The following is a 23,608-nucleotide window of genomic DNA, read 5'->3' as shown; positions in this document are numbered from 1 at the left end:
TCTCAATGGGGAACCCCTTGTTTTTTATTATAGGTACATGATGGACAGAAGTTGGATGTTTGTTAGAGATAGGTTTCACAACCCTGACTTCACCAATGGTTTACAAACATTTCTGGATGCTGCAAAACAACACCTAGATCATGAAAATAAGACGCGTTGCCCCTGTGTTAAATTTCAAAATGCCTTGCCATGTCTTTCTCTACCCGAGATACGCAGACATATACTTGTAAATGGGTTTGCATAACATTACACGACATGAACTGAGCATGGGGAATATTTTGTTGATGTCGCAGACGACCAAATGTATGAGGATTTTGAAAGTGACAGCGGGGATGATGATGATGATAATGCTGCGATGTTGGACATGTTAAATGATGTCCAAGGGGCTATAAGTATGGAGACAGATGATGAGAACGATATTCATGTTAACAAATATGATTATTTGTTTAATGAAGCTCAACGAGAACTATACCCGGGTTGTACAAAGTTCTCTGCATTATCTTTTATTACAAAATTAATGCAGATCAAGATAGATGGTCGTTGGAGCAATAAAAGTTTTAAAAATCTACTGAAATTGTTAAATGACTCGTATCCAAAAGGTGCATCCATACCAACATCGAACTATGAAGCTAAAAATATGTTGCTAGAATTGGGCTTGGGGTATGAATCCATACATGCATGCAAGTATGACTGTGCACTGTTTTATGGGAAAGAGAATAAGAAACTGGATGAATGTCCAGTGTGCAAGGAGCCGAGATACAAGTCTTGTGATGGCAAATGCAAGAAAGTTCCACAAAAAGTCTTGCGTTATTTTCCATTGAAGCCGAGACTTTGGATGTTGTATATGTCGAGACATATAGCGACTGAAATGAAATGGCATAAAAAAAGAAGACAAAATGAAGAGGGTTTCCTACGACATCCAGCTGATTCTGCCGAGTGGAAACACTTTGATCAAGAGTATCCTGATTTTGCTGCAGATTGTCGAAATGTGAGGTTGGGGCTTGCTACAGATGGTTTTAATCCATTTGGAAACATGAGCACTAGTTATAGTATGTGGCCAGTTATGCTAGTGCCGTACAATCTGCCTCCTTGGAAATGCATGAAAGGAGTGTATTCAATGATGTCATTACTCATACCTGGTCCTCGAGCACCTGGGAAAGACATTGATGTGTATCTTCGTCCATTAATAGACGAATTAAAAGAATTGTGGGATATTGGAGTTGAAACTTTTGATGCCTCTGTTGGGAGAAATTTTAATTTGCGGGCATGTGTATTGTGGACTATAAATGATTTTTTTGCTTACGGAAATTTATCTGGATGGAGCACAAAAGGGTACAAAGCTTGTCCTGTTTGTAACGAAGATGTAACTTCAGAGGGGTTGAGAGGAAAATTATGTTTTATGGGAGCTCAACAAAATTTGCCTGAGGATCTTGAGTGGAGAAGGAGTAAATATTTTAACGGTTTAGTTGAAGATCGTCCTCCTCCCAGATTATTTTCTGGGGATGACATATTGCGGCAATTAGATCGTGTTTATAAAGCTAGGCCTGGAAAACATCCTGACAATCCTGATTTAAAGCGACACCGTGAGCCTCATGAGCTAAACTGGACTAGAAAGAGTATTCTTTTTGAGTTAGAGTATTGGTCCAAGCTCAGGTTGAGACATAATATTGATGTGATGCATGTTGAAAAAATATATGTGATAGTGTCATTAGTACTTTGTTGAATATAGATGGGAAAACTAAAGACACCAACGAGGTTCGTTTGGACTTGGCAGATAGGAAGATAAGAAAAGAATTGCATCTCACACGTCAAGGGAATAAATTGAAGAAGCCTCATGCTAGATATGTTTTAAAATTGGAATACCGTAGGCTGTTTTGTAAGTTCCTCAAAGTTGTCAAATTTCTTGATGGGTATGCAGCCAATATTTGCAAAAATGTGAACATTGTCGATGGGAAGATACATAATTTAAAAAATCATGATTGCCATGTTTTACTTCAACGCCTCCTCCCAGTTGGTATTCGTTCATATTTGGACAAGGATGTGTGCACTGCAATTGTTGAGCTGGCCATTTTTTTCCAACAGATATGTGCAAAAACTTTAAAGGTGTCAGACTTTGAAAGAACGGAGAAGGAGATTGTTGTAATATTATGCAAATTAAAGAGAATTTTTCCACCGGCTTTTTTTGATGTAATGGTTCACTTAGCAATCCATTTACCTCGTGAAGCTTTGCTTGGTGGTCCAGTTACCTATTGGTGGATGTATCCTATTGAGAGAAATTTAGGAACATATAAAAAGTATGTTACAAATAAAGCTCGGCCTGAAGGTTCTATTGCAAAAGCATATATTGTCAATGAAGCAGTGACATTTTGCTCTATGTATTTTCGTGAGATTGAAACCCGTATCAACCGGGCAGAATGAAATATCAATGTAGAAGATGACCAAGTAGTAGATGGTTTATCGATTTTCTCTCAGAAAGTTCGTCCATTCTTCGGAAAAAAAAATATATTACTAGACCAGAAGGAAGTGAATAAAGCTCATTGGTATGTACTATACAACTGTGACGAGGTGAAACCTTATCTCAAGTAATAAAGCTCATTGGTATGTACTATACAACTGTGACGAGGTGAAACCTTATCTCAAGTAAGTGTCTTTTTTGCATTTGTGTGTCTATACAACTGTGACGAGGTGAAACCTTATCTCAAGTAAGTGTCTTTTTTGCATTTGTGTGTATTGAGTTTAATTTTTTTAATTCAGATTAGAGATTGAATTATCTAACTTGTACCTGTAGGGAACATGAGGATGAGTTAAGGCAAACAAGTAACCATAAGTTGTATGAAAGACAAGAAGTTAAGGCAAACAAGTAACCATAAGTTGTATGAAAGACAAGAAAATGAGTTCCCTGATTGGTTTGAAAAAAAAGTAAGTTCATACACAATTTTAAAGAGTAGTTAGTTATTGTATATGACCACTATGCTAACTTTCTTGTTTCAATTGTTATTCATAGATGATTAAAAAGAGAGAAAACGGATTAATGGATGCAACTGATGAGAAGATTTGTTGTCTAGCATGTAAACCAGATTTACGTGTTCACACGTATGCTGGTTGTATTGTGGATGGAGTTAGATATCATACAAAAGATCTTGATGATCATCGGACAACTCAAAATAGTGGGGTGTATGTCCCTGGAGTTTTTATTGGCGAAAGTCATGATTATTATGGTGTTTTGCTAAGTATTGTGAAGTTAACGTACTTATATATGAATCATGTTTTCTTATTCAAGTGTAAATGGTTGAACACCGACGAATCAAGTAGAGATGAAAGGAGAAGAATGATACGGTATGATTATAATCTTACTAGCATTAATACAAGCTCTACGTGGTATGATGATGAACCATTCATACTTGCTATGGAAGCCTAACAAGTGTTTTATCTCGATGACTGTAAGTTGGGTTCACCCTGGAAAGTTGTACAAAAGGTGCAATTGAGAAACGTGTGGGATGTTTCGGAGGTCGAGGATACAAGTGCAGTGATAGTTGAGGATGATGTAGATCCTGTGACAAATGATGCTTATCAACAAGACGAGTTTAATGATGTTCACTGGTTCATTCAAGAAGAGGGCTTTGAAACTCCATAATTGCATCTTAATGATATTGACCCCGAAATTGTTGCTTTGGAGGTTGTGAACGATGATTGGATGAATGATGGTAGTGAAGATAATTTGATAAATGATGATACTGAAGAAGAAGATGATCCAAAAGATGGTGATGAAGAACCAATCATTTCAAGTGATGATGAGGATAGCGATTAGTTTATATCATAATTTTAATGTTCTTTTTTTGATTTGTGCGGGATATTTTAGTTTGACATAATTTGATAAATGTAGCTATAATTTTACTGTTATTTTTTCTTGATGCTGCCATTACATTGCAAGATTAAGATGGGGATGCTTGAATTAGTAGTAAAATCTCCTTCCTTCTTTTTGTTATTTGTTGAAAGTGGTTTAGTAGTGGATGTGACCATCTCTCTCCAATACTGTTATCGAAACTGAATTGTGTACATATATAAATTTGTAAGACATTTTTTAGTTTTGCTTATAAATTTGTAACTTAATTGTGTACATATATATATGCTTAAAATGAAAATATGTTTGAATGCAATAGGCAACACGGACTGGAGAGATGCAAGGTGCAATTGATCGTTTTGAAACAGAGTATAGAAGTACAAAAACAGGATGGGACTTGGGAGCAAAGGAAAAATGGGTAAGTAACGTGTCAATGATGCATGCTTTTATAATATTTTAAGAATATAGGTGAAACTGATAATACTGTTCTAAAGAGGATTATATTGATTAGGTTGTAATTAAGAAGTTGCATATGATTGAACTGGATACATTTTTTTACCCATAGGATCAAATGATAAAGATGCGAGCAGATACCACTCAACCTGATGGAACTCGAACAATGACAGATGAAGAAATTTGTATAAAAGTTCTCAAAGTCAAATCAGGCTACATTAAGGGCTGTGGTTTTGGCCCTAGACCACCACCATTAAGGTTCTCTCGTTCTTCAATGAGTAAAATGTCTGAAAAGAATAAAGAGTTGCAAAAACAGCTTCAAGAGACCCAACAACTTGTAGGAACTCAACAATAGAAGATCGATGCACAAAATGAGGTAATCCAAAGATTGGAGGAGCAAGCCGAAAAGTTTGAGGAGTTTATAGCTAATTTTTCGAGGCAACATCCATCAACTTAGGATTCTTAGTGAACTTAAACTTGGAGAAATGTTTCTTTAATCGTGTTGCATTTGTTATTGCTTTAGACTAGCATTGTTACTTATGGTAGTACCTTTTTTGCTTTATTTATTTTAATTATTTTGATGTACTGTGGTGACAATTGATGATAATTATTTATATTTTGTGTTTTTCTAGTAATAGCATTATTATTGATAAAATAAAATTTCCTCATTATAAGTTTTCTCGCTATATATTTAGGTCGATGAAAGTAAATTTCCTCGAAATAGACCCTACAACTTAAGGTGACGAAAATATGTTTCCTCGCAATAAGCCACATATCGTCAAAAAAATATTTCCTCGTTATAGAGTATACTGCTTACGTTGACAAAAACATTTCCTCGCTATAGTGATACAACCTACAACGGCAAAAGTAATTTTCCTCGTTATAGATCATATAACCTATATCGACAAATGTAAATTTCCTCGTAATTGAATTTCTTTGGCGAGGAATATGAGGTACAACCTACAATGACAAATTTAAATTTCCTCGTCTTTGAGTCCCGTTACTGAGAAACTGTTTCCACGAGAAAAAGATACATATAATGAAGAAAATCAATTTCCTCATTAATGATTTACCTTTGGTGAGGATCAATTTCCTCGTTGAAAGGTACTTACAACGACGAAAATAGTTTTTTAGAACTTTTATTATATATAAATTAAATATTATTCACATATCATTGGCGAGGAAACTGTAGTTTAGCGATTAAAAAGGCATGAGATTAGGTGAGGAAAAATATCGAGGCTAAAGAGTAACAACGAGAAAAGAATATATTCATTGCAAAAAGGATTTCGTGAGAAATAATAATATTCCTCGCAGAAACTTTTCTTGACCACCCTACCGCGAGGAAATGGTGACCAAAGTTTTTTCCTATATATATATATATATATATAACCTTCGGGTTCCATTCTAACATTCGGGTTCTATTTGAAAACTTCGGGTTTCATTCTAACCTTTGGGTTTTTTCATTCAAAGATTATTATCTTGAACTTCAGTTTGTTGTTATAGCTCCTTCAGAGAAGATTCCTAAACCACCACTGCCCCTTAGTGATCAAAGTGACTGGGCAGGGTGGTCCATCATTGTCACCAATGCCCTACGTGACACTGGTCTACTTGATCATCTCACCAGTACATGACTAGTTTCACCTTCCATCAGCACGGTTTGCTTCATCCAGTACTGTTATGTCTGGCAGTGGTGATGTCGATCTTCAGATCACTCGTTCTCTTTATGTCAATGAAAGTTCGGACTGGCAGTTGCAGGAATTTCGTGTCATGGATTATCTCACTCACTGTTTTGGCTCCGGTCTTACTGTCGAAATTGGTTTGCTTCCCTTTGCTCGAGCCATGTGCACTCGCCTCACTGAGTGTTTTACTGAGTTTTCTGGTACATGGGAGGCATATCTTCTGCAACGCGTTGCTCTACAGCGCAAAGGTAGTTCCTCTTTGTAGACTCATTTTGGATAAATACAACCTTTGTGGACAGAATTACGCTCTATACTTCCTGGACGTGATTCCACATATGAAGACTGGCTAGCCTGGTACGAGCGTCATGAGGTGCATTAGCTGTTTTAGTCCCTTCCTGAATATTCATCTATAGCTGATCAACAACTTCATCAGCCTCAATTTTCGACTTTGCCCTCAGTTATGGGAGCTCTCACTGCTTATGAGACCCGGCAGCAGACAACACGACTCAATTTGTCAACAGGTACTCCTACCTCTTCACTCGAGACTGTTCTGTCTGTACATATCATTGCTCCTGTTATGAATCATACTTCTTAATAGGCTCTCTCTCTCTCCACAAGCTCGATCTAAGCTCTCTTACAAATATTGAAAAAAGGAAGGACAACACATTGAGACATGCTTCAAGATTCATCCTGAGTTACGTTCCTCAGGTGCTAGTCGGGGTCGGCAACCCCCTCAGTCTTAACCCTCTCGTACACCAGGATTGCTAACCAATGCTATACATTCTACCACTTCAGACTCTACTATTCAAGCTATTGAAGGTCTTCGCTGTCAACTTGACTCTTTTCAACATATCACCTCTACATCCGCTGCACAACTCTCTGCTATGCATTTTGCTGGTTCTTTAGCTAACCCTTCGGTCTCTGGTATGAATGATCTCTTGATTTTTAACTTCGATTATTCCTTTCATATTACTTGTAATGCCTTACTTTTATCCTCTGTCTTCACTTCATCTTCTCTTCCTCCTATCTACACAGCTATTGGACAACCATTATCTATCACTCAGCACGGTTCCATTACCCCACAAAATGATCCATCTGGTTGTTTAACACATGGTCCTGTCTATGTGACTCCTTGGTTGTACTTGAATTTAATTTCTATTAGCTCTTTATGTATGACTGGCCTTCTTGTCTCATTTTCTTCTAATACTTGTCTTGTGTAGGATCCAGAGGCGGGTAAGAAGGTTGGGGCGGATCGTAGGAGGCACAAGCTATATTTTAAGGAATATCTTCACCTTCTAGAGTCCATACGTCCGCATACTCTTGTTGCTTCTGTTTGTTCGTCAAAACCCTCTACCTCGCTTCCTGCCAATTTATGGCATAGACGACTTGGTCATATTTCTAATAAAAGATTGGAGAGTCTTATTCAGTCTGGAGTACTTGGTCCTGTATCATCTAGTTCTAGTATTGAGTCATGTACTAGTTGTAAATTGGCTAAATTCACTCTGCCATTTAAAATGAGTACAGCTGTATCCACTTCCTTATTTGATTTAGTACATTTTGATATTTGGGGGCTAACTCTTCTGCCTTCTTTAGGCTACTTATATTATGTTAGTTTTATCGATGATTTCTCTCATTTTATATGGGTTTACCTATGTAAGAATCACTCTGACGTACTTACTGCTTATCAAGCATTCACTGCTATGATTTTTACTCAATAGCAATCTCGTATTAAAGTTTTTCGTTCTGACTGTGCCAAATAGTACCTACCCTCTACCATGCACTCTATCATGTCCTCTCATAGGACTATCTTTCAATAGTCATGTTCCTAAACTCATGAACAAAATGGTATTGCTAAACACAAACATCGTCATATCCTCGATACCGCTCGATTGTTCATTTCTTACTCTGTTCCTTGTCGTTTTTGGGCGGAGGCCATTCTCACTGCTACTCATGCTATTAATATCACTCCATCTAGCTCTCTTTTCGGTGCTACTCCTCATAGTCGTGTTTATAATCATCCTCCCCGTTATGATGTGGTCCGCATTTTTTGTTGTCGATGTTTCATTCTTCTGCCATCTCACGAACGTGATAAATTATCTCCCAGAGCTGTTTCTTGTGTCTATTTAGGAATAAATTCGGAACATCGAGGTTATCGTTATTATGATCTCACAACTCGTCGAGTTCATATATCTCATCATGTTCAATTCGAAGAGGACTCTCCATATTATTCTGCTTCCGATGACTTCAATTTCCTCCACTCTACTGATCATGCTTCCCCGTCAGCTGCATCACCAACTTCTGCACCTCAGTTTTCCTTTTGAGATCTCCCTGACATCTCTCCATCGCCTTCTGTTGACTCTTCCTCACCCGAGCCTTCTCTTACACCAGATGATCCCTAACCTGTGCACACGACACTCACTCTAGAAAATACTATTGATCTCCATGCATCTGCGCTAACATCTCCCCCGCCTAAGGTTCTTCTTGCTTTTCATCGAGGCAAACGCCCACATGTCATGCCTGGCTGATATGCTTCAGTTACTTTCTATTCACCTATCTTTCATAACTTTCTTGCTACTATTCTTACTACCGTTGAGCCAAAATCCTTTCAAGAGGCAGTTTAATTTTAAGAGTGGGGACAGGATATGGCTGAGGAATTTTAAGCCTTTAAGCAAACACATACCTGGAATATTGTTCCCTATCCCCATAGGATCTCTCTTGTTGGCAATAAATGAGTTTATAAGATAAAGTATCGTCCTGATGGCACCATTGAACGTCGAAAAGCTCATTTAGTGGCACGAGGTTTCACTCAACAATAATGTATTGATTATGAGGAGACCTTTGCTCCTGTTCCTCAGATGCCTATCGTTCATAATCTACTTGCGGTTGTTGCTGCTCATCGTTTGCCCTTATACCAGATGGATGTCAAGAATACTTTTCTCCATAGCTCTTTATCTAAGACAATATATATGCAACCGCCTCCATGGTCCAATATTCCTATGGGACATATATGTCTCATTCGTCGTGCTATTTATGGTCTCAAGCAGGAACCCCATGCTTAGTTTGAGTATTTTCGTGATGTCGTGCTTAAGGCGGGCTTTATAGAGAGTCATCAAGATGCTTCTTTGTTTATTCGCACTGCATCGCATGACAGAGTTTTATTACTCCTTTATGTAGATGATATGATTATAGGTGATGATGTTGCTGGTATACAGTTCGTAAAATCTTAATTACAACAATAGTTCTACATGAAGAATCTTGGATCTCTTCGCTATTTTCTTGATCTAGAAATATTTTAGGACCCACAGGGTGTACTACTATCTCAACAGAAGTATCTCAGATATTCTAGATCACGCTGAACTAACTAACGATGCAACAATTAATACTCCACTCTAACAAAATGTCAAACTTCGCTTCACTGATGGTGAGCCTCTATCTGATCCTACCTGATACTCACATCTTATTGGCCAATTAGTTTATCTTAGCATCTCTCAACTAGATATCTCCCATGTTGCTGGTATTGTCAGTTAATTTGTTAGATGTTCTGCACACTATGTTGTCTTATTACAAATTCTTCGGTATCTCTGGTGTACTAGCACTCGCTCTCTTCTGTTTCCTGCTACTTCCAAGTTAGAGCTTTGTGTATATTCTGATGCTGATTATGCTAGTGATCCCACTACCAAGAAGTCTACCGCAGATTATTTTATATTTCTTAGTGATTCCTTTATTTTCTGGCGGAGTAAGAAACAATATGTTATTTCTCTTTCCAGCATCGAGGCAGAGTATCGTGTAATATCCACAAAAGCTAAACAGATTATTCATTTTCATCATCTTTTTAGTTCGGTATTTCTGTTATGACTCCTACTCCTATCTATTATGATAATAAGAGTGTCATCTAGATTACTAATAATCCAGTATTTCATGAGAGGACCAAATATATTGAGATTGACGCTCATTTTGTCCGTCAACAAGTTATCAAGGACCATACAATTCTACTTCCCCATGTCTTATCCGCTGCATGCTTATAGATTTCTTCATAAAGGCCTTACCTGTTCATCGATTTTAGTTTTTTGTACGCAAACTCACTTTGTTTGATCCAACATGAGGTTGAGGGGAGCTGTTAATATATTGTGTTAGTAGTGGGTTTAGTCTCATATTGGTTATGAGGACAAATCTCACCCTCCTCTATTTTCATATATATATATATATATATATACTTATATACTAATATAATATATATATATATATATATATATATATATATATATATAAATCATATCTATATATATTATTATATAATATAACTATATATATATATGTACACATCACATATTCCATACAAGGAAAATTTACCCAAGAACCTCCTCTCTTCTCTTATATATGTACACACTCAATATTCAATAAAGGAAAATTTACACTACACCTAGATCTCTCTCTCTCTCTCTCTCTCTCTCTCTCTCTCTCTCTCTCTCTCTCTCTCTCTCTCTCTCTCTCTCACTTTAACAACTTCAAAGAGATGAGATGAAAAATATGCAACGAAAAAATATATATGAGAAATTAGAAAATTAGCAGATTTTTTTAGTGGATTCCAATTATCCAAGGCTCTCGATGTAGGTCAAATTTAATCGACTGAATCATACATAACTTGTAATCTTGTATCGTACGTGTTATCTTGTGCTCGTCGCATATTGTTCTTACACTATAGCATCTAAAATAGGCAACGTTTATCTCTACCAAAAACAAGACACAAGCTCAAAAGGAAGATACAAGGATACAATGAGAGCATATTTTGTACATTCTACTGACACTCATCTAGAAACAATTAGACTCTAAGGTCATCTCCAACGGAGCTGCAATTTAGCGTTAAAACCTATTTTAGCTCAAAGAACTCCTTCCAACTGATCACTAAATCCCGCGTTAAATTGATGAGGTGCTATAATGTTGCGTCAGGATTGGCGCAACACTATAGCTTTAGAGTTTTTGGTGTTTCTGATTTTACCCTTAAACTATGTGATAACAAACTAAAAACATGCACCTATTGTATCATATTATATCATTCATTAACCTCAGTTTATTCCATTTAATTTTGTTTTATTTTTAACTTTTATAATGAAATTATAGTATAAAATAATTATTAAAATAAAATTCAAAAGAAAAAATAGATAATTTAATTCAAACACTTAAAATTTCATAATACTAAATAAAAATATAAATCAAATTTACATTTAGATAAAAAAATACAAGATTAAATTAGGACAAAAAAACTTACACATTATTATAATTAATTATATGTAATGTATTATATAATTGTATAATTATATAATTTGTTAAATATTTTAAATAGATAAAAATGTTAAAAGATAAGAATAATAAAAGAAATATTCTTTTTGGTATAAAATTTGGTGTAATCGATTGGAGATGGAATAGTAATTTGGTGTAAAAACTACACCAACTTAATATAAAAACCACACCATTTTGGGTTTTTGGGTTGGAGATGCTCTAAGCATCCTCTCTATTCTTGGGCGTAATTATTAAACATCTTCAGTGATACGAGTCACTGTGCGAGCACCCTTTGGTCGCGGAATTACCAAAAGGTGGGTTGAGAAGAAGACAACTAAAACACAAGAACAATTCAGTATGGCGAAGGAAAATACCTTCTCTAGATTATGAAGAATAAATTATTACAAATAGAATCAAGAACAACCTCTCAATCCTCTCTAAACCCTAATATAATGATTAGAATCTCTCTCTGATCTAAGATCTCATAGATCCTCACAATCTAAACCCCAATCCTTTTGATTAGGATCTCACTTAGACCTAAAACCCTTTAGATCTACATCCCTCACAATCTAAACCCCAATCCTTTTGATTAGGATCTCACTTAGACCTAAAACCCTTTAGATCTACATATGGCCTCTAACCTCCTTCTGATTCTCAGATCCTCCTCTTTAGAAACCTAAACAACCCTTTATATATGTGTACAAACGTGGATGGCAATCTGGTAAATAACCAGACCAAACCCCAACAAGAATTCGTGCAAACAGAAACCCAAACGAACCAGAAAACCTTTGATGAGTCGACTCATGAATAGTTATGAGTCGACTCATGACCACATATGAGTCGACTCATAACTGATGAGTCGACTGGTCAGAGACTTTTGATAAAATGGCTAGGTTTCGTGAGTCGACTCATAATAGGCATGAGTCGACTCAACCTGATGAGTCGACTCATGTACACGTATGAGTCGACTCACGAGCTAAAACCTAGATTCTTCGAATCTACTGCTCGTCGTCTCGTTCCACGCTTCCACCTGCGTTTCACTGTACTGATTGACACCTCTATTCTCATGCTATCATGAGAATCATCTATCCTCAATCTCCCATGAGGATCACTAAGTTCCGAAGAGAAGATACACCTGTATCATGCTTTGATTCTTTGTTCTTTCGACTCGCTTCACGCTCCATCCCGTGCTCCGCCGTATCGCTTCACACCACTATTCTCAAGATATCATAAGAATCACCTATCCTCAAGCTCCCATGAGGATCACTAAGCTCCCGAAGCAGAGAATAAGATACACACGTATCATTCAGTGGGAAAATGTAAAGAAAACAAATTAGGCACCCTCAAAGCCTACACTCAAAATTCCGTGATGGCATGTGATGAAGGCTTGAACACATTCCATGACAGAATATTTACCTGTAACGCATGCTGTTGGATGACATCCATAATTTAATTTAGCCTAAGATCTATCACTTGAGATGATATAGTATTTACCATTTCCATCTTGGTCTAAGAATAATAATTTAGGAATAGATAACAGATACAACTATGCATATAAACTGAAGGACTGTAATATATAATCAAAGTAAGGGCAATCTTCATATTCTATTATATTTCACATATAATGACATTCTTTTCTATCAGATTTAATTAATGCTTTTGCAAGACGATATGCGTAAGACATTGCTTGGTTAACTTTTGTTGTAGTTGGCTCAATTTTTAATTAGATTTATTGCTGTAATTTTCTGCATGCAGATACAATTGTGCATGGTCTTTTCAGGCATGGTGTAGTCATTATTTGGCTCGAAACTCTATATAAAAGTTGTAGAGGTACATGCATAGTTTACTTCAAGCTTTAAATCACTGGAATCGGACCCGTATGGATGGAGTTATAGTCAGCCAAAGTATTCTACCCGAATCTGGACAGATTTGTGTATTCCGTAAACATTTTGGAAGATGAAAAGGTTAATCAAAGCCTATAAAAAAGCAAGCTCTCATTGTGGAGAAGTAATCAAAGGCAATCCAAGCATAATCTAAGTTTTCCACTTGTTCTATTGAAAGTATAGAGAGTTAGAGTGAATGAGAGTCTCTTGTGTTGTAGAGATCTCGAGTGTTGAGTTAATAGAGAAAGAGCATGAGTGAGGGTTGTGTGGAAGTCAGTGTTGTCGGGTGTGCCGTGTGTGCCTTGTACCCATTTATTGATTCCATTTAGTGAAGTATCCTCTGAGCTTTGAGCTTAACCCATGGTTTTTCCCGTTTGGGTTTTTCACGTAAATCCTTGTGTCCATTCTTTATGTGATTATCTTTTATCTTTTAATCATAACAAGAACCTGAAGTGGTGTTGAGAAGTTTCACGGTTTGTCAACACCAACAAGTGGTATCAGAGCGAGGTTGTGGTGTTCTTAATGGTTGAAGACAAGTCAATAATCAGCAGTGTGAAGGTTGAGTTGAAACCATTCGATGGGCAAAGCAAGTTCACACTACGACAACGTAAGATAAAGAATATATTGATTCAGTAAGATCTACACATGTGTATTATAGGGGTTAAGCACAAGCCGGAGACGATGTCTATGGAGACTTGGAACAAGGCAGACCTTAAGGTGATGAGCTCGATTGAGCTGCACTTATCTAACGAAGTCACCTACAACATGATGGAGGAGACTATCGCAAGGGGCACATGGGAGAAGTTAGAGAATCTCTACATGGGAAAGACTCTCTCTAACAAACTTTTCTTAAAAGATGAATTATTTAGTCTTTGTATGGAAGATGGAAATGATATTATGGAGCATCTTAATGTATTTAACCATTGTATAATGGATTTGTTGCGAGTGGATGTCAAGTTTGAAGAAGAGGATAAAGCTTTGCCATTGCTTTGATCCTTGCCGTCGTCATTCAAACATTTCTGGACCACACTCATGTTTGGCAATGAGACTCTTTAGTTTGAAGAGGTTGTTCAAGGTATCATTGCTCATGTCAAAATGAACAAGAACACGGGAGTTAACTTTAAAAATAAGGGAAGAAATCTAAAACCACCTCTATGGTTAGAGTTGCTACGGAGAACAGTGCTGAGCTTCTTTCAGTTTTGCCATGTAAAACCATTTCTAATTCTTAGATTCTTGATTCAGGTTGCTCTTTCCATATGTGTGCAAACAGGTTTTGGTTCGACACATATGAAAAGAAGGATTGAGGTGAAGTACTCATGGGGAACAATGTCGCATGCAAGGTCATCTGCATTGACACGGTAAAGGTGAAGATGTATGATGGCATCATTCGCACTTTCGGCAATGTGCGACATGTTCTTGCACTCAAGAAGAACTTGATTTCTTTGGGCACTCTAGATGCAAGCGGCCTCACCTACTCCTCAGGTAGAGGAAAGATCAAGATTTGTAAGGGCTCGATGGTGATCATGTGAGGAGAGAAGCTTCCCAACAACTTGTACAAGCTTCTAGGAGATATTGTCCCGAAGAAGTTATTATATCCACAACTTCCAAAGAGGACTCCAAGATTGACTCTGAGAAAGACTGGGCTCATCTTGGCCATATGAGTGAGCGAGCTATGGAGGAGCTGCACAAGAGGAAGCTGTTGAAGAATATGGAGACTTGCAAGTTGGATTTCTGTAAGTATTGTGTACTTGGAAAGCAATGCAAAGTCTCATTCAAGCTTACAAACAAGGAGAATCGTGCAAAGGGGATTCTTGACTATATTCACTCCGATATATGGGGGCCGGCACCGACAAAATCTCATGGTGATGCTCGTTATTTTGTCACCTTCATGGATGACTATTTGCGAAAAATTTGGGTCTACTTCATGCGAAAGAAATTTGAGGTCTTTGAGAAATTTAAAGAATGGAAGGCAGAAGTAGAGAACCAAACTGGACGAAAGATCAAATATTTGTGAAGTGACAATGGAGGTGAATATTATGATTGGAGGTTCCTAGCGTTTTGCAAGCAAGAATGCATTACACGACACTTTACCGTGAAGAAAACTCCACAACAGAATGGTGCTGCGGAAATGATAAACTGGACTCTCATGGAGAAAGAAAGATGCATGAGACTTCATGCAGGATTGCCTGAGTCTTTTTGGGCTGAATCCGTTAACCATGCTGCCTACTTGGTTAATCGGTCACCGTCTAAGCTATTGAACTTCAAATACGCCGAATAAGTATGGTCAGACAAAGAAGTTGACTATTCTACTCTGAAGGTTTTTGGATGCAAGGCGTATGTTCATATTCTGAGTGACGAACGGAACAAGCTGAAGCCAAAGTCACTCGAGTGCATTTTTCTCGGTTTTGAGAAGGGAGTGAAAGGCTACAAACCGTGGGATCCGAAAAACAAGAAGAAAGTGCTGAGTAGAGATGTCGTGTTTGATGAAAGACTTGGAGCTAAAGCTATTGACAAAGATGAGGATCATGGAGAGAATCATTATTGTACTGAAATTCCTTTATGAACAGAAGGTTATATTCCAGAAAGTCAAGTTGAGGTGGAGCAACACGACGAACAACAACAAGCTGAAGACGTTCATGTAGGACCTACAAGCATAGCACAATCAAGACAGAGAAGAGTCATCAATCCTCCTCAATGATTCGGATGGGAAGTTGAAGCCTGCTATGCACTCTTAGCTAGCGGAGAAGATCCTTCTACTTTTAAAGAAGCCATGGAAAGAGATGAGCGACACGAATGGATAGGTGCTATGTCGAAGGAGATGCAGTCGCTCCATAAGAACTATGTTTTGGAGTTAGTTCTGAAAGTGCAAGATCGAAAGATCATTGGCTCCAAGTGGGTTTATCGGAAGAAGGAAAGTATCAATGAAGCAGATGCTCTTACCTACAAGCCAAGGTTAGTTGCAAAGGGGTTCTCGCAAAAGGAAGGTGTAGATTATGGTGAAATTTTCTCTCCAGTGGGCAAGCATACATCCATTCGGGTTTTTCTATCTCTAGTAGCGCAACATGACATGCAGCTGGAACAACTCGACGTGAAGACAACTTTTCTTCATGGAGATTTGGAGGAAACCATCTATATGGCTCAGCTAGAAGGATTTGTGGAAGAAGGAAAGGAAGACTTTGTGTGCAGATTGAAGAAGTCTTTGTATGGGCTCAAGCAATCTCCAAGATAATGGTACAAGCTCTTCGACCCCTTCATGCTCCAAATTGGCTACGAGAGAGATGAGTTTGATTGTTGTGTTTACTCACGCACATTTGATGATGGCCACATGATTATTTTGATGTTGTTTATGGATGACATGCTGATTGCATGTCGAGATATGTCAAAAATAAATGAACTCAAAGGAATGTTGAGTTTGGAATTTAACATGAAAGATCTTGGTGCCGCCAAGAAGATTCTCGGAATGAAGATTAAAAGAGATCGGGATAATAGGAGATTGTATTTATCTCAAAGCAAGTACATTGAAAATGTCCTTGAAAGATTCAACATGGTCAATTCCAAGCCCGTGTCCACTCTATTGGCTACTCACTTCAACTTAAGTACAAAGCAGATGCCATCTACATAAGTTAAAGTTGAAGAAATGAAGAAGATTCTGTATGCAAGCACAGTCGGGTGTTTAATGTACGCAATGATATGCACAAGGCTAGATCTCGCTCAAGCTTTGAGAGTGGTGTCAAAGTACATGTAAAATCTAGGTAAAGATCATTGGCAAGCTGTCAAATAGATTCTCAGATACCTAAAGGGCACCGGATACATGTCAAATCTGGTTTCATCGATTCTGATTACGCAGGAGATTTAGACAAGAGAAGATCCACAACAGGATACATTTTCACTTGTGGTGGAGGACCCATATCTTGGAGATCCATGCTACAATCCATCAGTACCTTATCTACCATAAAAGCTGAGTACATGGTATTAACGGAAGCTGCGAAGGAAGCCATATAGCTCAAGGGCTTAGCAAGTAATTTGGGTCTAAATCAAAACTCTGTAAAAATTCAATGTGACAGCCAGAGTGCTATTTATCTTGTAAAGAATCAGGTATTAAATGCAAGGACAAAACACATTGAAGTACGCTATCATCGGATTCGTGATTGGCTCATGACAGGAGAGGTCGATGTGAAGAAAGTTCATACAGACGCGAATGCAGCAAATTTTCTCACTAAACTAGTTACGACGGAGAAGTTCAAGCATTGCTTGAGTCTGCTAAATCTGACGACATGTTAGCTCATGAGTGCACCTAGTCACCAGAGGTGCGGGGAGATGAGTTGATGCTCATCAAGGTGAAGCAGCTAAAGCCAGAGCAAGACTTGCTCTGAAGTTCCGGAGTATAACTTCTTAGATTCCGAAGATCCATGTTCCGAAGACAAGTGTTTGTGATTCAGATGAACATTGACATTCCAGAAACTCATACTCCGAAGACTAATGCTCCGAAGATGTAGCTTATAATTTCGAGCGGCATCAGATATCTCGCCAAGGTGGAGATTGTTGGAGCTGGCTCAATTTCCAACTAGATTTATTGCTGTAATTTTCTGCATGCAGATACAATTTTTCATGGTTATTTCGGGCATGCTACAGTCATTATTTGGCTTGGAACTCTATATGAAAGTTGTAGAGGTACATGCATAGTTTACTCCAAGCTTTGAATCACTGGAATCAGAGCAGTATGGATAGAGTTATGGTAAGTCAAAGTATCCTACCCGAATCTAGACATATTTGTGTATTCCCAAGCATTTTGAAAGATGAAAAAGTTAATCAATGCCTATAAAAAGGCATGCTCTCATTGTGGAGAGGTAATCAAAGGCAATCCAAGGGTAAGCTAAGTTTTCCACTTGATCTCTTGAAAGTATAGAGAGTTAGAGTGAATGAGAGTCCCTTGTGTTGTAGAGATCTCGAGTGTTGAGTTAATAGAGAAAGAGCGTAAGTAAGAGTTGTGTGGAAGTCGCCGTTGTCGGGTGCGTCGTATGTGCCTTGTACCCATTTGTTTTTTCCATATAGTGAAGTATCCTCCGACCTCTGAGATCAACCCGTGGTTTTTCCCGTTTGGGTTTTCCACGTAAATGCTTGTATCCATTCTTTATGTGATTATCTTTTATCTTTTTATCATTAAGAACAAGAACCTGAAGTGGTGTTGAGAAGTTTCGCGGTTCGTCAACACCAACAACTGCAGTGGTTAGCTTCAGTTTATAATCTTCAAATTCTGATGGCTCAATGAATTGTCTCAATGGTTACTTGCGGATGTACTCCCCATACTATTAGCCAATTATGAATAGAATCAAACTAGTTCCATTATATGTTGTTGCAGATAGGTCCCCTTAATGAAAGTTTACGACTCTTCTACCCTTGGGAGGTATATTAGTCAAAAGAGGGGAAAAGCAATTTTCCTCTTTATCGTAAGGTATGTAAAAGAGTCAAAATTTATTCCAGGGTCCGTTTACAACAACAAATTATAGAGGGTCTAATAGCAATTGGGCGATAGTACATGCCGCAACTAACCATGGTATGAAATCCAATATAATAAGCTAGAACGTCCATATGAGCGATTTATAAGATAATCGCAAAAGAATTCACAATAAAGAATATTTTATTACAATATATATAAATTCGGGAAGAAAAAATCAAACCTAATATTTTTCAAAAAATATTTTACTTGGCCTTTCTACAAGCAAAAACTTCTAGAATACGTACGTGTATTTGTCACCCCAAATATAAGGTTAGAACGTTTACACAAATCACAATCTCACAAGCTCCCAACACAAATTCTCAACCCCCCCCCCCCCCTCCCCGTACCCGGCTCCGCCATACTTGTCCATACGGACCCCGAGCAACTTCGATCATCTGAAGAAGCCGCCGTTTGCAATTACACCATGTCTTCACCTCACTTTCAAATAGGACACCCAACAGGCCCACAAATAATAAACAAACAAATGAATTATGCGAAGAGAAATACGTGGTTTTTAGAATAAAAGGCAAGCGGGGCGGCGCCACTAAAGCCACGCTACAAATAGGAATGTCACGTTAGCAAGAGGAGTAGCCTGCATCCTCTATTCCCATCCTCCCATTATTTATCTCAACCCTGTCCTCTTACATCGCATAATACCTCCAAACGCCTTCTCATCTCTCGCTTCAACAACATCTCCCACCCCTCCTCTCGATCTCAACCCGAATCCTCATGGCCCAACAAGCTCACTGGGAGACATTCAGCGACGAGGACGATGACGACGGCAACAACAGCAACAACGACGATGCTCTATCCCTCTCTGATCTCCCTGTTGGATGCCTCGCGGAGAAGCAAGCGACAGGGTGCAAGCCCTCAGAAGCCTTGGAAGACTTCGAATTCCGGACGTGCGGGAATGGGCTCCTCTTGAAGCCCGGCCCAGCGGCGGAGGCCCACATGTGCGTCGCCGATGATATATTCTTCAAAGGCCAACTGCTCCCGCTCAAAAGCTGCAGCTCACAATCCGATCGTAGCCTTAGCAGTAACAGCGTCAGCAGCACTTCCAACTGCAGCAGTTCTTCGGTCAGCAGAAGTCAATCGTCAAGCAGTCATTCGAGCAATTGCGACGCGCCAAGACTGTCGATATCAAACAAGTTCTACGCGCACCCTAGCCCGAGACCGCAGGTAATTCGAACCAACATTAGCTCGGGTCGGAAGAGTACCGGCTCGGCTCCGCCAAGATGGGCCTTGCTCCGGCTAGGTGTGGTCAAGACACCCGAAATTGAGCTCAATGGCTTGAAGTTGAGGAGGTTGCGGTCCAACGAGAGCAAATGCGAGCCCAAGGCGAAGAAGTCCGGGCCTAGGTTCGGGTTCGGGTGTAAATGTGCACCCGATGTGACGGAGCCCGTGCTAATAAGGAAGAAGAAGGTGGACGCGGTGATCGGGTACGAAAAAAGGGAGAGTATTTGCAAGAGTAGCAGGATGTTTGAATGGTTAGAGGAGCTTTCAATTGGTAAAGGGTCAGCGTCGAGATAGGCTACATTGTGTGAATTGGTGATCATTGTGACACTATTTTTTTTTTCTTGATTTTGGCGAGAGAGATGATCTTTGGGGAGCTTTTGATTTGAATTTCTGACATGATTCTTTTGGTAACATGTTGAGTGTTGGGGGTCATGATAGAGGGGTGACCCTCACCATGGACAAAGTGATGGTGGAAGTGGTGGGGATAGAAAATTTTAATGTGCTAGCTTGGCTAACAAATTATGTAAAGGAAAAAAAAATTAAATTAGCTGTTTAACTTGAAACTGTGGCAAGCTTTGCTTCTTGTTGACGTTTTTGTTGTTTCTGACGTATTTAATTATACTTGTAAATTTGTGTTTATTCCGTCTTTGTTTAAAGTTTAGTCTCTGTCATCTATACATGTGACAATATTGTTGCACATTTGGATTGTGGGAGTTAACAATCTAAAATATAGATGGAAATTTTCTTTGATTTTTCCAGCCTCAATATTTCATAGAAATGAACTAAATTGGTGTTTCCAATGTGTGAGTTATACAATAAGGGGTTGCTACCTACAAATTAATAGTGATTTCAATCTTTTTGTTATAATAAAATATATCTTTATCATTCTCCTAAATTCTAATAAGCATAGTTTCTTAATGTGTCAGTCTAAGCTGCGCAGCGCGACACTCGGCCTTATTAAAATATCACCAAGGACCACAAGAGACGTGAGGGACTCCCAGTTATAACAATTTAAGGATCAGAACTCCATTTATCAACCAAAAAGTATTTCTATCATGTTCCCATTGTCAAAGACATGACATGTCAAAAGCGAACTATACAATTCATGGGCTAAACCTAGCTTCTACATAGCATTATAAAAAGCAATGCATCACAAGGCGATGCCCGGTGGGTGAGCACCAGTAAGGACCTACACAACTGCCCACTTGAACCACTTAATTCGTTCTATACAAACCGAAGTGATTATTGGGGACCAATTATACCTTGTAGATTCCGTATATATCCCACAGAATATTAACGTACACAAATGGGCACTTGAACCACTTCATTCTATACAAACCGAAGTCATTGTTGGGGACCAATTATACCTTGTAGACTCCGTATATCCTACAGAATATTAAACGGGTGATTTGAAGAGAGACCACTCCAAGACTGACTAACTTCATCTTACATGTAATTGTCAACAACGAGGGTATTAGTCCTCCCGCAAATACATCCGTTTTATATGTTTGTAGTGAATATGACTATAATATATAGAATCACCTTGGCATAATCAAGCAAAATTGACGCACTGCTGCATATAAAGCGCAAACATTTTAGGCTTGCAAACTACTATTTAGCTTTTGAGGAAGAAGAGTCAGTGAAAGGATACCCATAGGTTAAAGCTCCCGTGTTGTTAATTAAGAAGTAATCATCATTCTATGTACACTTGGCGTTTAGCAATGCCAAGGCTCAAACAACATGCGCACCAAAGTACTAATTGAGGCATGCGCTCAAAAAGTTGGTAGCATCAAGTATTGCATTGGTTCAAGATAAAGAAGATTACAGCAGGAGGGGGAGGCAAACTTTGAATGAGCCCACAACACAGCAGTGTGGGATTTATAACACGACTGAAACCTTACACGTGCGAGTGGCATGACTACTCCTCCTTAATTAGAAGAAACTGTTAACAAAACATTAAGTAGCAATGAAATGACTGGATAAAGAAGGGAAGAAAGGCTACCCATATGTTTCCTTGTCTTGATGATTGATCGATCGCTTTCACCTATTATATATTGCTGAAATAACCTTTCGAATTAAATAATCGCAAGGGCAAACAACGATTAATTTTAAATGTCGAAGGTGTTGCTCACTAAAACACGTACCCTCAAACCAAATAATACAACCTTGAAACGTACAGTTGCAGTAAAATGGAATTTTATATATTCGTAATCTCCCTCTGGTCCTCTGCTGTAAAGAGATGCACTTTCTCCTCTTTTTTATTTTTATTTTTTGAACGCACATTGCATCATTTGTAAAAGCTCAAGCAGCTAGGCAGCATTGTCTGGGCTAGTGTCTTCCAGTAACGCTGGCCATTGAAAAAAAAAATGATAATTTAAAAAGCTAAAACACATTTTAGTTCTATGTATGATCTAAATCATTTTTTCGCTGATATGAAACTAGATGGCTCTTGGACCATCAATTGTCCAGTAATTAAAATATCATTAAAAAAATTAAATTGATTTTTAACAAACAAACTCCAGCGGATAAATTAAAGAGTTAAAAAAATTTCACTCAAGCGATCTATCTACAAAATGAAAAATAGAAAGGTAGTTACTAGTATGCTCCAAGAAACGATACTATCTATCCACAATTAACCCTAAAATATATGAACATTCTTTGTGAATAAAATTATCCATCAAGACAAGAAGACAGATGAAACATTGTCCTCTGATGGAGCCAACGCTAGTTGGAAGTATTCTCTTTATGTAGGTTTTTTTAGTGCGTGCTACACTAACAAGGTGGGCTCTGAATGCATTTGGATTCTTCTTAATATTTTATACATGGTTTGTCCCTTTATATAAGTAAAAGGATGAGAGAATCGCAAATGCTGGTATGAAAAGATCATGATAGTTTTATATTGTTAGAGGATTACAATGACTTTTTTATTTCACTTCTGTTAAATGGTAAAGTGCAAGAGATGATGCTGAAAAAGGTGAAACAAATCTATAAAACAACATTATTTTTTCCTTCATTTTTTTATTTTCTGATAAAAGTAATAGTATTAAAAAGGGTTAATTATAGATATACCCATTATAATACTGGAAATTGAACTTACTACCCCAATAGCTTTATTGTTGTAAATAATTCCAAGAGTGAACTTTTTGACCCTTGTATGTGCAATTTCTTGTTTTTGAGTACTAACAAGCATTCTTTAGAGTCTAATTTGTGTTTGAGACGATTAATATAGTTTTAAATATGTGAGGATTGAGTTTGAGGCAAGATGGAATGAAATTCAGTTCTATACTGAATTTCAGCGAAGCTAGTCATCGATAACCAGGTACGTTCATTGATAATCCTCGAGCAATCACCATTTGTCTAGATGTCATTAATGACAAAATTATCCATAGACTTTTCAATCATGGACGAGGATCTCGATCATCGATGATCTCGATCATCGATGATCTCCTATGCATCCATCGATGACCCATGCATTATCGATGATAAGATGATCTAGAGACTTTCTAACCATCATTGACAAATTGCCATCATCGGTGATCAATGGATCATTGAAGACTGATCATGATCATCGATGGTTGAGTCACTGATTCTCAAATTTCAAGATTCAATCTCAACCATTTATTGCAGCTAGATATAGGGCTTCTCCCTTTGGATTCTGATTGATGTACCTAACCTAATTGAGAGAGAGAGAGAGAGAGAGAGAGAGAGAGAGAGAGAGAGAGAGAGAGGGGGGGAGAGAGGG

At 38.1% G+C, this 23,608-nt stretch overlaps 2 protein-coding genes across 2 annotated transcripts; both read left to right on the top strand.

The window, feature by feature from the left end:
- LOC109821073 lies at window positions 302–2,418 on the top strand. Its single transcript, XM_020387269.1, has 2 exons — window positions 302–1,616; window positions 1,730–2,418. The coding sequence occupies exons 1-2, from the start codon at window positions 302–304 to the stop codon at window positions 2,416–2,418; spliced, it is 2,004 nt and encodes a 667-aa protein (XP_020242858.1).
- Window positions 19,222–20,298, top strand: LOC109822806. Its single transcript, XM_020389058.1, has one exon. It carries the CDS (start codon window positions 19,360–19,362, stop codon window positions 20,158–20,160), a length of 801 nt encoding a protein of 266 aa, XP_020244647.1. The 5' UTR covers window positions 19,222–19,359; the 3' UTR covers window positions 20,161–20,298.

Source organism: Asparagus officinalis, chromosome 8 (genome assembly GCF_001876935.1).
Source record: "Asparagus officinalis chromosome 8, Aspof.V1, whole genome shotgun sequence".
Taxonomy (NCBI): Eukaryota; Viridiplantae; Streptophyta; class Magnoliopsida; order Asparagales; family Asparagaceae; genus Asparagus; species Asparagus officinalis.
This window is presented reverse-complemented; position numbering and strand designations above follow the sequence as displayed.

What these genes read in the sequence shown, in the direction of transcription:
- LOC109821073 (XM_020387269.1), top strand. Translation starts at nt 302, where the DNA reads ATGTATGAGGATTTTGAAAGTGACAGCGGGGATGATGATGATGATAAT. An exon ending in GCTAAACTGGACTAGAAAGA is followed by an intron (nt 1,617 to 1,729) that starts GTATTCTTTTTG and finishes TGTTGAATATAG; the next exon opens with ATGGGAAAACTAAAGACACC.
- LOC109822806 (XM_020389058.1), top strand. Translation starts at nt 19,360, where the DNA reads ATGGCCCAACAAGCTCACTGGGAGACATTCAGCGACGAGGACGATGAC.